General features: G+C 35.6%; 1 protein-coding gene across 2 annotated transcripts in view; it reads right to left on the reverse strand.

Moving 5' to 3' along the window:
* Positions 1-12,465: 12,465 nt before the first annotated feature.
* Positions 12,466-12,827, reverse strand: part of LOC113237441 (digestive cysteine proteinase 1-like) — a 42,159-nt gene continuing 41,797 nt past the window's right edge. For both annotated transcript variants that reach the window (XM_026473915.1, XM_026473913.1), the window contains one exon: positions 12,466-12,798. In XM_026473915.1, coding sequence (XP_026329700.1) covers positions 12,612-12,798 — 187 coding nt within the window. In that variant the 3' untranslated portion in view covers positions 12,466-12,611. The remainder of the gene's footprint in view (positions 12,799-12,827) is intronic.

Genomic DNA, 12,827 nt, shown 5'->3' on the forward strand with positions numbered 1-12,827 from the left:
CGTGAGTTGCTCTTTTAGTCGGTAGCTATGTCCGGACATTGTCGCAAGACACTTCTACCGGCTAGATCTACTAGATCTCTATTAGATCTTGAGAGTACACGTACTTCTCAAACCAGAACCGATTTCGAAAAGTTTATTTCCAAAATGGACTTCTTCATCACTTTCTATCAGTGAGACGCAGGTCAAATGTTAAGTCCACATTTTATCCTTAAAAAAATTACTAATATTATAATGCCGGACAATCACACCAAGTACCTGGTCTCAAACTAGAAAAGGATCTGCAGGACTAAAGAGGCCGTAATGACAGAATCATAATATGATTAATTGACAATTCATATTATCAATTTTCAAACAAAACTAAAAATCAATTGATATATTCTGTCAAATAGATGGATTGGGTTTTTTGTTTTGTTTGAATATTCATAATACGTATTGTCAATTAATCTTATGATGATTCTGCCAATGCGGCCTTTTTAGGCCCCCTGTACTATGTATGAGTGGTGAAAGAAGTTATGTTTCAGGGTGACGGGCGCAGTGGCAGTGTCTGATCTTTGCGATTGAAATATTAGAATGGCACTTCAACTGCTATGGACAGATGTGTCACTTACCACCAGGCGCACGACTTATTCGTCCTGGTATTGTGTATAATAATAATAATAATTAACTCCGAACTACTCAGAATACTCAGACTAGGACTGATTAGAAAAGTTCCGTTTCCCAAATTGCTTCTACCTGGTGTCAATCCTGGGATCTCCACATCCAGCGCCCAAAGCGTAAATCGTTGAGCCATCCTTATCGCTGAACTTTAGATATAGTAATTCCGTAATAATTAGAGTTGATGTTGTAATTATTGCAGGAGGATATGCTAATATTTGTGTTCCTCTTAAATAATTTCCTGTTAAAATACGTTCCTTTAAAATATGCAAATCTGTCTCGTTAAACAGCTATGCATATTTTACAGAAAAAATCAAAGGAAGTTCCGCATTTTAAGAGTATTTCAGAAAGTGTAAAACTGACTTTCTTTACGAGAAATCTAAAAGTCAATATGTTTTACGTAAGCTACGGAACCCATGACATTTTTATTGTTATAAAACAAGGTATTCAAAATGTCGTCGGAGTTAGATGTTTGTGCAAAAGCAAAATGTACATTAACTTATACACAGGTAAAAGCCAGACAGGCACGCGGCAGACTGTGGCCTAAGCCTTCTCCTAAGCGATGTCCCGTGCACAGTAAGAGAGAGATGAGTTTAAAGAAATGAACATTGTTACACTATCGTCACAGTGCATTTATGAAAATTTAATTTATGAATATGTAATAAGGAGAACAGTAATTTATTTATGAAAAATAGATAGATAACGAGTTCTTAGGTTTTCGCGATTGTTACACATAGGAAATGAAACTATTTTTCCGGATTTAAATCGCGTATATTTGTTTTTTTCACGTCATGGTCACGGTTGGTCAACCGTGACCATGGGACCTGTAAAGGGCCCGAAACGTCGGTTTGTTTGAAAAAACAAATATACGCTATTTAAATCCGGAAAAATAGTTTTATTTCCTACAGATAGATAACATTAAGAAATAATAATATTTTTACAAAAAAATAAGTTTTTTTTATAATATCCGTTGAAAGCAGTAGAGCTTCTTGTGAAATAGTTCGTCCAAGTACTGCCACCTTACCTATTTCTGTCGCCTCACACTAATGTCAGCATTACTGTGTTCCGGTTTTGAAGGATAAGGGTGCTGGTGAAATTATAGGCACATGAGACCTGTCAACTTATGTCTCTATCTTTGCGATTTAAAGAGCTGAGTGGCACTGCAACTGTTATGAACAGGCGTGTAGCTTACCATCAGGCGCACGACTTGTTCGTCTCGTTACTTGATATTACATTAAGAAAAGACCTCCAAAGTTTGTGGAATTACGTCTATTTGTTAAGTTTTGTTCACATCCGTTAACGGAAAGTGGGTGAAATCCAATAAATCAGATCCATCCCCTAATTTGCCGCCCTTAGAGGTGGAATATTTTCTTCAAGTTTGAATTGGATCACTACTGAGGTACTCTCTTTCTAACAAAAAAAGAACCATCGAAATCGGCTCACAAATGTCGGAGTAATCACGTAACATTCACAAAAAATACAGACGAATTGAGAACCTCCTCCATTTTTGAAGTCGGTTAAAGTTAAACAGGCTGTTCTTGACAGTCGTCTTCACAAAGTCACAAATTTATTTAAGGGGCAATATATACGCTTCCATAATAAGATTCCGGTTGATATTCAAATTTTGCCATTTACGAGGTTTAAAATAATAGTGAAACAAAAACTTTATACTAAAGGTTATTTATACAATTTCTGCGTACTTGGATGATAAATGTGCGCAAATGCTTCTTTACAAACAGCAACCCCTAGAGTTTCTTGCTCATTCTTCTCAGGGGAATCTGCCTTACGAATGAGCAGTGGAGTATAATCAATGTGACGATTTCGAGTGTAATTTCTTTTCCTACGAAATAAAGATTATTTGGGTTTAAATTTGAATAGTGTGACGTATTTAGGTTGATACCGATACAGCGTCAATAATAACAATTTCTGCCAAGCGTTCAAAAATTTTCAAGAATTTTCACGTCACGTGGACGGCGTAATAAAATGATAGAAGATTGTATTTAAGACTCGGATTCAAGAGAAAGCTTCTAATAAATTGTAAAAGAGAGGTTCATAAATTGTTATATTTCAGTGGAAGCTGGACAACAATCTTCGTATGCGCGTGACTGAAATTCTGGATGAACGTTTAGACTGACAAGATCTCTGACATTAGAGAGACAAATTAGAACAGTTTTCGCTCACAAGTCTTTACAGTGTGTTTATATGGCAATGATGAATGTTACATAATAGTAGCAAATACTACGTACACGTATATATAGTATATAATACGTACACGTAATACGTATATAATATACGTGTATAAATACGACGATATACGTCGCCTTACTTTCTCAAACTCGTATCTTAAAACACAAAGTTACTGAAATGCAAAAAAATGGATTGTATATACAAATTTTGCAGGCTGATGTCACATCACATTTTATTCGTATTCATACACTGGCTTTTACCTATTCTTAAAGTTATGTATCCAAATTAACACCCTTGATAAGAAATTTAAAATAAATACAATAACAATCCGATTTACCGAAATAACAAGTTTATAAGTTCGACAATTAGTAGTAACTGTTCTAGGAACCTGGTTGGGTCCGATTACCAGCATATTGAAATTAACTGCCATTGCCATAGTTTCTACGATCATTACTTTTGCAACCCGAATACTATACCGGATAGTTTTGTATTTTTACCCTGACTCTCCAACCAAATTTCTTAGACCTGTCAAGATACAAAGAAAATTTCATGTTTCCCGATTTCTACCTCTCCATGGTAGGTCCACGTAGAACGATGTCGGTATATTAATGACGTCAGTGAAAAATGAGGGCTATTTATAAGGGACCATATTACGCCATATTACACTTTACACATATATTTAAGGGAATATTTCAACGTTGTTTCTGTTTCTTTATGTTAGGTTTGTTATAAAGTTACAACAAAAGCATTGCACGTAAAAATGGTATAATTTCGTACGCTTGGTACAATAAAGTCACATGTTATATAATACAAACTACATGAAACAAATTATGTACACTGGGTTATTTTTAAAACGCTAGCAACCTGACTGGATTATATTACTAACATCATAAACAACAACGATTGTTCCATGACTTTTAATAATTCAACTTTAAATTTAATGTGTGTTTAAATTTAAATCTTTAAATAGATTGCTCTAAACGGTAATAACTCTGTGCAGGTGGGGGTGGAATCGTCGCGGAGGACGCTTGCATGTTTGAAGTTATTCTACCAAATATATATATCTAAAAAGTGACACATAGTACATACTATCTAAAAAAATATTGCAAAGTTCATTTTTGTCAAATTTATTATATTTTGTCAAAAGTATTGTTGTTAGTTTAAAAATAACTCTGTATACGTGAAATTTTATAACTATGTAATAATAATGTAACAATGTGCCAGATAATCACACCAATTGCCTGGTCTCAGTTCAATCTGAATTTTGTCAGAGTGATCTGGGGCACTTCCCAGAACACCCAGACTAGAACCAATTTTGGAAAGTTAATTTCCCAATTTGGTCTTACCGGGAATCGAACCCGGGACCTATTCATCCAGCGCTCACAGTACAAACCCTTGGACCAACGACGTCGTCAAAAACTTTTGTATTTAAGCATAGTAATCTCAGTACAGAGTACTTAAAAAACCGACCTCAAAAGTCATTCATCCCCTAGTTTACCTTAGAGGTAGAATATTTTCTTCAAATTTAAATGTGAACACTTCTGAGGTACATACTCTCTTTCCAACAAAAAAGAATCATTAAAATCGGTTCACAAATTACGTCGGGTAACTTACAAAAAAAATATAACGGTGGAATTGAGAAACTTCTCCTTTTTTTGAAGTCGGTTAATAAGTTGTGGACTAATTTCGTTCGTAGAATCTTAAAAACTCTCTCATGCGAAGGCAAAGCCAGTAATACAAAAAAAAACACTCACTGAAAAATTGGCAATAGCATGCTTTACACAGATAATCTATCGCGCGTGATACAGCAGTCGTGTGCGATTGAGCGCACGTGTAGACGTTGGAAGGAAAACAGGTATAGGTTAGGTAAAAGTAGTTTATTTATTATTATTATTAAGGGGCAATGTATACGCTTCTATAACAAGATTCCGGTTGATATACAAAATTTGCCTTTCACGAGGTTTAAAACTATAGTGAAACAAAAACTTTATACTAAAGGTTATTATACAACTTCTGCGTACTTGGATGACAAAAATCCGTGGTAGTAACCCGTTTAGCTCATGGAGGTAGTCTCAATCTGATGTTTCAAATAAAAAAATATTGTAAATGTTATTTACAAAGAGCAACCCCTAGAGTTTCTTGCTCATTCTTCTCAGGAGAATCTGCCTTACGAATGAGCGGTAGAGTTTAACCATTGTGACGATTTCAAGTGTAATAATGCTTACCTATGAAATAAAGATTATTTTGAATTTGAATTTGAATTAATTATATAAAAATCCGCTGCTTTAAATGAAAATCTAGGGACAGATTCAGATTCTAGGTCTTATGTGCTTTGAAATGAGCCATGTGTACCATATGTATGTATGTACATGCCAGTTTAAGGTTAGATCATGCCTCCATATTGCATCGGTCATCGTCCTTTACGTAGGTTATATAACTGTTCAGTTTAAAGTTTTGGTTTAAAAATTCATTGCATAAAAAACTTTAATACTTACAGATCGCGTGGTTTTTATATCTGTTTTTATGGTTTTTGTCTTTACGATTCATCTATTTATTCCTAAATGTCGTAAATATAGCTACAGTTTTAGTGGCATTTTAGTGGTGACCGCTGACTGTGTCGCTCTTGTTTTACGGTTCTGGCCACAAGTGGTCGATTACGGGTAATTTGTGATCAATTGGCTGTAACTCAGTTATAGCAGCCCATAGAGACAATTTATTTTTTATTATTACTAAATTATAGGTTAATTCAGCAGTTTTAGTTCATATCATTACAAGTTATAAAACATAATATAATATGGGAACGCGTACAAAACAAATTTACAAGATCTTTATTATTTTTTATTATATTTAATAAGGCTATACGGGATATATCTTTTCTATCCTTTGATGTATCCTAACTTATTTATTTTGGGTATAGTGGGGTACAACGAAGTAGGGATACGGAGGGAATTAGCATTGGTTTTCTATGTGTTTCCATTGTTAAGAGGCAAGACTTGCAATGCAGAGGTTTTGAGTCGTGTGGGTCTTTGCGTTCCCGATCGGTACGTGGTGCGCCAACTCCGGCGCAGCCCTCGGTTGTTGGCGATTGCTCGTGGTAGAACCAACCTACTGGACAGGGCACCACTGACACGAGGGATGAGGACTTTGAACGTTATTGATGGGAAAATTTATCTAATTGCATGTTCTCCGTGTGAGTTCATTAAAATAGCTTTATTTATAATGTGCTATGGAATATAATAAAAGTTTATAAAGTAATATGGTATAATATAATTTTAGTGGATACGATATAATTTTGAATATAATATTAATATTGTTAATTATGTTGAACAAGTGATAATTTTGGCTACACTATTGCATTAAGTTAGTCCTGTAATTATTGATTCTTATGTACGTAAAATAAATAAATGAAAAAAAAAAACAGACCTCGAAAGTTCATGGAATTACATCTATTTGCTAAGTATTATTGAAATCGGTTACCGGAAAATGTGCGATCCGGATTCACCCCTAGTTTGCCACCCTTAGAGGTGAAATATAGTTTTTAAATAGGACCAATACAGAGGTATCCTCTTTTAAACAAAAAAATTAAAATAAATATCAAAATCGGTTCACAAAAGTAATCGCCTAACACACACACATACAAAGAAAAATACATTCGAATTGAGAAACAATATCTTGAATACATACAGATTTAAGACTTTCATTTACTAATTTATTATCACTACTTTTAGTTACATCAGGGATCCTTATTAATGCGAAATCGCCTTGAGCCATAAAAAGTTTGTAATAGATCTGTAGTAAACATCACATCTGTAGTAAAACCTACTATTTATTTGAACTGCAAGTTTGTGCGGAATGTAAATAACGGCACAATTTTCAATAAAATGTTTGTGTTTTCTCTCAAATTCTCACTAATTTTGCAAACGACAAGAAAATAAAACGTCGCGATAATACAACATATTAAATAGTTTTTATCACGTTTATTCCTTTATCCTCTGTTGTAATAATAAGGCGTGTAACGAAAGCCTAAAATTCTGGCTAAGAAGTGGTCACCAAAAGATGTGACTTCTAGTAGCGAGATACGTAGACGACATCGTCAAAGTCTCGGAACTATTTGAGAGAGACTAGTTCAAGATTGTCGTGTGAAGGATGGCTTGGTGGAAAATTATATAACATTTCGGGGTTCACTTTGCTTGTTTAACCTCATGGTCGAATATAATAATTATAACGCACATAATCATAACTCCGGACTAGGGAAACCCTATGTCACAGGTGCCATGGACACACATATAGACAATCACAAATTACACCCGAATTCACGAGATAAATAGATGTAGGCCATACGAATATTTCTTCCGGCCCGGGAATCGAACTCGCGACCTCTGCGTGGAAGTCGAGCTTGGTAACCGTTCAGCCATGGAGGCAGTTAAAATATAACTGCCTGTTTAAAAAAGAAATAATAGTATTTATACGATTCTACCTGTATGTGTAGGTACAGCCGCCGGCAATGTAATTAAAATTATATTTTCATAGTATAATTATAAATATCATATTCTTGGAATATGGATTAATACTTTACACAAATATTAATTCATATTGGGTAAACGATTACTATAAAAAGTTTTAATTCCCTTCGTCGTCAATTTATAGATGTGCAATTTGTTATGGGATATCCTTATGGACTTTGTTGTGGAATGCAAGAGTGAGCAAAACTTCTAAAACTCTAGAATTAATGTCCTGCAAATACATGATCTCTATATTCTATTAGACGTTATAAATTACGTGTCAACATCGACGAGAACATCCCATTAAAGTCTGTTCTCACAGTAAAGTATGCACGAATGTCTACACCGTAGAATCTAAATATGTAAAATTATCACAGCAGGACCACCACCTGGTTAGGTGTTAAATTTTTATAGCCTCTGTCCTAATACTCAGCCACACACGCCTTTGCATGGATAATGTGCACGTAATACGTGAATTTTCTTTTTATATGGGATGTTTTTCTTCTTATCATGTGTGTGCTTCATTTTAGGACTAAATTGACTTTGAATTTTAGTAGCAGTAGCACTCCATATGAAAGAGTTTGTCCATGGAAGTACTACGTTATGTCTCAGGGTGATAGGCGCATTGGCAATGCCCCTCAGATCTTTGCGACTTAAAGCTCTGAGTGGCATATTTATTATTATTATGGACAGGCGTGTAGCTTACCACTAGGTACACGACTTGCTCGTCCCGTTACTTGATAATAATAAAAAAAAGAACGCTATGTTGCCACTTTGACCGCGCTATCCGTTGCCGCGAAGAGATCTTCCCTAGTACAGGTATTTAGGACACAAGGGATACAACAGTAAGTGCTGTAACGGTCGCGGACGAAGAAATATATTAAGCAGTGACTGTTAGAATTGTTCAAATTTATATAAAATATTACAGGGCTCTCTTTGCTTTGGAAGGGATCGTGACGTATCGAGTTCTTAGGTTTTCGTTTAGTTAGGTTTTGGTTTGTTTGAAAAAACAAATACACGCGATTTAAATTGGAAAAAATAGTTTAGTTTCCCATTCTTCTGCCGCCGTTAGTTGAAAGGGCGCTTGTGACAAAAACTCAAAACCGAGAAAACAATGTTTAAAGAAATGAAATTAATAGACTGTTTGGGAAACCCAAAGGTAGGGCCGGCAGCTACCTTGCCCAACGTGTATTCAAATTTAGCGCTTCTTCTTCTTATCGTGTCGATACTAGTCGGGTATAATTTGTGGTTGTCTATGTGTGTGTCCACTGCATCCGCGACACAGATTTTCCCTAGTACGGGGCTACTTTGAGTGTATGCGTTTATTATTGTTAGGCTTCTTTTATTTTAGGACTGTATTGACACTAAATAGTACGTTGCTACCTTGACAGCGCTGTCCGCGGCCGCGTAGAGACCTACCCTCGTACAGGTATTTAGGACACAAGGGATACAACAGTAAGTGCTGCTATGTTGGGGCACCGCAGTCACATTGGGTTTGACTAGTATATCTGAAATCACATAGTATCTCAGCAGCGTCCTACCTGATTGCAAAGACGATTTAGGGATCTCCACACGGGCCACCTTAGCCACATGCACGACTCGGGCACGGGTCACGGGCAAATTTAGCGCTATATATTCTATATGACCTTATGGTAGCTAGAAAAATACGTTATTCATACAAAACTGAGGGCACTTGTTTGGGCCTGGAGCATGTAATTATATTTAGTACATTGGGTGTTTAGCGCTTTTCCCATTGTGGTTTGTTGGGTCATAGGAGAATAGCAACAATTCGTTTTCGTGGCATCAACAAAGGGTTTGTTTCACACTACTGGACATGCCATTTTTTATTTTATGTTGCTATCTCGGACATCCAAAGGATGCACAGAACTTTAATTGTAATGAATATTATGATTTCTTTTTATAATATCAAGTTGTGCGCCTGTTAGTAAGCTACACGCCTATCTATAATAGTTGCAGTGCCACTCAGAGCTTTAAATCGCACAGATCTGAAGGGCACTGCCACTACGCCCGTCACCATAAGACATAAGTTGACAAGTCCCATGTGCCTGTAATTTCACCAATGATGTTTTAATACCATGGTAATCATTTATTTTTTGTGAAATTACTCCATTCCTTTGTTACAATTATTAATACAAATATCGAACACTTAGAAAAATTTCTTATCCAAATTCACGCTCTGCATAAGGTACTTCAAAGCCGGTATACACAGACAGATATAGTAGCATTATTAAGAACAAAAAATTAAGAGCATTTCTTCTATGAATTTAAAGTTAAGAAACGCCGCGGGGCTACACGTTTTATAGCCGATGTGGTCATATTTTAACTGCGCTTTAGAACTTAATTACTCCCTGGGGCATGATAGGCTTTGGACGTCAGTATGACACTGGGTAACGTGGGCGTGGTGTGGCGATTAAACGATTATTGTAATCACAGATTCTTATCTTCAAATGTAATTATACCTACGTCTGGTTTTATTTTTGATATGATTAATGTGTCAAGTTGTCAACGGAGTCATGCCGCTTTTGTTTTATCCCGGTGTTTTATTCGGTACAAAATATGTTTGCTCATGGGTAATGGTATCTTATAACCATTTTTGAGTTGCATTTTGGAATATGTAGTTGATTGTAATAATAATGGTAATGTGTCAGGCAATCACACCAATTGCTAGTCCCAAACTAGGAAATTTAGAAAAGTTACTTTCCTAATTGGCCTTACCAGGAATTGAGCCGCGGCCACCGAAGTCGTCCTTGAAATTTGCAATTGATACAAGATTTTTTAGTGCAACTATTAACTGTCTTTAAACTTAATTAACAGTAACTAAATTTTTGTTTACAGTTCTATGAATCTTTTTTGTGAAATCACTCCACTAGTTTGTTATTATTATTTAATTTATTCATAAAACAGGAAGCAGTGGTCTAAATTGGTCAGTAACAAGAGAAATCTTATATCTATGTTAGTGTACCTACGTCTAAATAAATTAGTACCTGAACAACTACAAAAGTTAATTCCCGTTGATTAGCACTTGGGCAAAATGGCGCGTGCATGGCGAGTCATACCTTGCCGCCACAGTTATTAAGATGGAGTTGCGACTGGCCCGCAGCCTGCAGAGCATCGAGGCAGTCTTTTTGCACATTATAGCATAAAAATCACCACTGCTATACTGCGCAAACATGCACGAGGCGCTGAGGGCTCGCGGTAGCCCCATCAGCATCCTGATGCCGTTATTGTATTGGACGCTATGTGCAAAGCTGGCCCACAGACTACACATGTAGAAAACTTGGCAGTATGCTTTAATTATTGATATTAAGACCGAAGAAACAGAAAAAATCCTTCGATCCGAATGGACTCTTAGGGCAGGACTCGGGTCGGCAACAGACACTGATTCGAGTCCCATCGGATCTTTCTATGGGTATGTAGGATCTTTGTATCAATAATAAATATCAAAGTCATTAACTGATAAAAATCCGAAGACAGTCCAAACACTAAGGTTGTCGAGAATATTTAAAAAATAGTTGTACTGTAATTATTTCAAATTCAAAACAAATGAAAGTAGGTAGCAGTCTTATGAGAAATGAAAAGCCATTCATATTCCTAAAGATAGCGAGTATAAGCTAATGGAGCTAATTGCTCCTTATCTGATTTGATACAAAATGCGATGGGAAAGTGGAAGCAACGCTTGAGAAGCGAATATCTGTACTTTCTCTTAGCTGGTCTACCCGGTTCGTAATGTAGTAGAAATGGTAGCAAATGGTTTTCACACGATTTAATTTGTGCACTTAGTTTTATTAATCGCTAAAGAAAAAGAGAGAAACTGTTATTTAGGCGTCTTAAGGGAAAGCATTAAAGTGTCTTTGAGGTAAAGGTTTCTCACGAAAAATTATTTTAGATATAAGTATTAAGAGTCTATACTACCTCAATTGGCTTTAGTTGATTTCGCATAACAGTGATAGTGTCAATCACTTTGGAAATATATATAATGGAAATCACTTTGGAAATATATATATATATTTCCAAAGTGATTTCCATTTAAAGTATATATATAAATATACTGTAAATGAGGATATACACTGGTTAGTATACGGTGTGAAAACACGATTCCTAAAAATTTTCACGATAGAAAAAAGAAAACACAAACTTACCTCGAAATTTTACAAGGAAACCGCTGTATTCAATAGGTACTTTACATATACCAATGATTTTTTTATGTCAACTGAACTAAAGGAACACGTATAAATATACGATGTACATGATGTTGAGTTATTACATTTTTCAAATGGCTTTAATGTCTGTTAAATTCTGAAGTAAAGTCAGTGTCACTGTCGCTCGACCCGTGCAACAGAACCGGATTCAGTACGGGAAAAATTTGAATTCGAGCTGAGGTAGTATCGAGTCTTAAACATTAAACAAAGTACTAGAGTTTTTACAAAAATATCACGATGTTTTACTACCATGATATTCAACTATTTTGTGTGAAATAATCATTGACTTACAAATAAATGGACGACGGGTCTAATACAAAAACCACGAAAAAAATGTCCCAAGTCAACCTATTCGAAATTTAAATTGTAATGTCATCGCAGTATCGCGCTGTCAGTAGAACAAATGAAGACTAAAGCGGAGTTTGGCGCTCTGTATACGATTTTAGCGCTTTACAAGTGCGGACACTTTTTAGCGCGGACCCGACGTCCGTATAATTGTAAGTCAATGGAAATAATACTTGAATTAGTTAGATATAATTATTAATGCAAATGTCGAACACGAAGAAAAATTCCTTCTATGAAGAATAACTTTCATAGATTTTTCACAAATGGCGCTACGGTAAAAAAGTCGTTAAAATCAAGAACTGCAACAAGCACATAGAGAAATTTGTAAGGTCTGGTGATTCGTTCCGTAGCGCTGTTGGGAGAGCGTCTGACACGGTATGGCGAGGATTTATTCTTCGTATTCGATTTTTGAATTAATAGTTTTCACAATTTCTTTTTCATAGATAATCCTCATTGAAAACTACGTACGCAAATGAATAGCTAACAGTTTCTAAGAACTACTTACGTAGGACAGATCTAATATATAAACAAAAAAACATTTAGCGATTTAAACGTTGTATTTTGTAACAAAAATAAAGAAGTCTCACGTGCTATATTGAAAAATCTTGCTTCAAAGAACAAACTAAATATTTATATACAACTTATTGCTATAATTTCGTATTCATTTTACTGTTTGATTGTCGAGTCGTCAATGTTGAGAGGTCTAGAATAAAACGTAAGTCGGCTCCGTCATGATACCACAGTTGTTGTCTTTAGCGAGAATGTGCATGTAGCCGCTGATGCCCCAGTTAGGCCCGTAAGAGTTCTTCACAATCCAGAAAGTTTCACCGTACTGTTCACCATAGCCCACCAAAGTGATCTCGTGATTCAATGACGTAGAATTTGATAGGCTGTAAAAAATAATTGAAATTAATGTGGA

Source organism: Hyposmocoma kahamanoa, unplaced genomic scaffold, assembly GCF_003589595.1.
Source record: "Hyposmocoma kahamanoa isolate Upper Pololo Valley unplaced genomic scaffold, ASM358959v1 93, whole genome shotgun sequence".
Classification (NCBI taxonomy): domain Eukaryota; kingdom Metazoa; phylum Arthropoda; class Insecta; order Lepidoptera; family Cosmopterigidae; genus Hyposmocoma; species Hyposmocoma kahamanoa.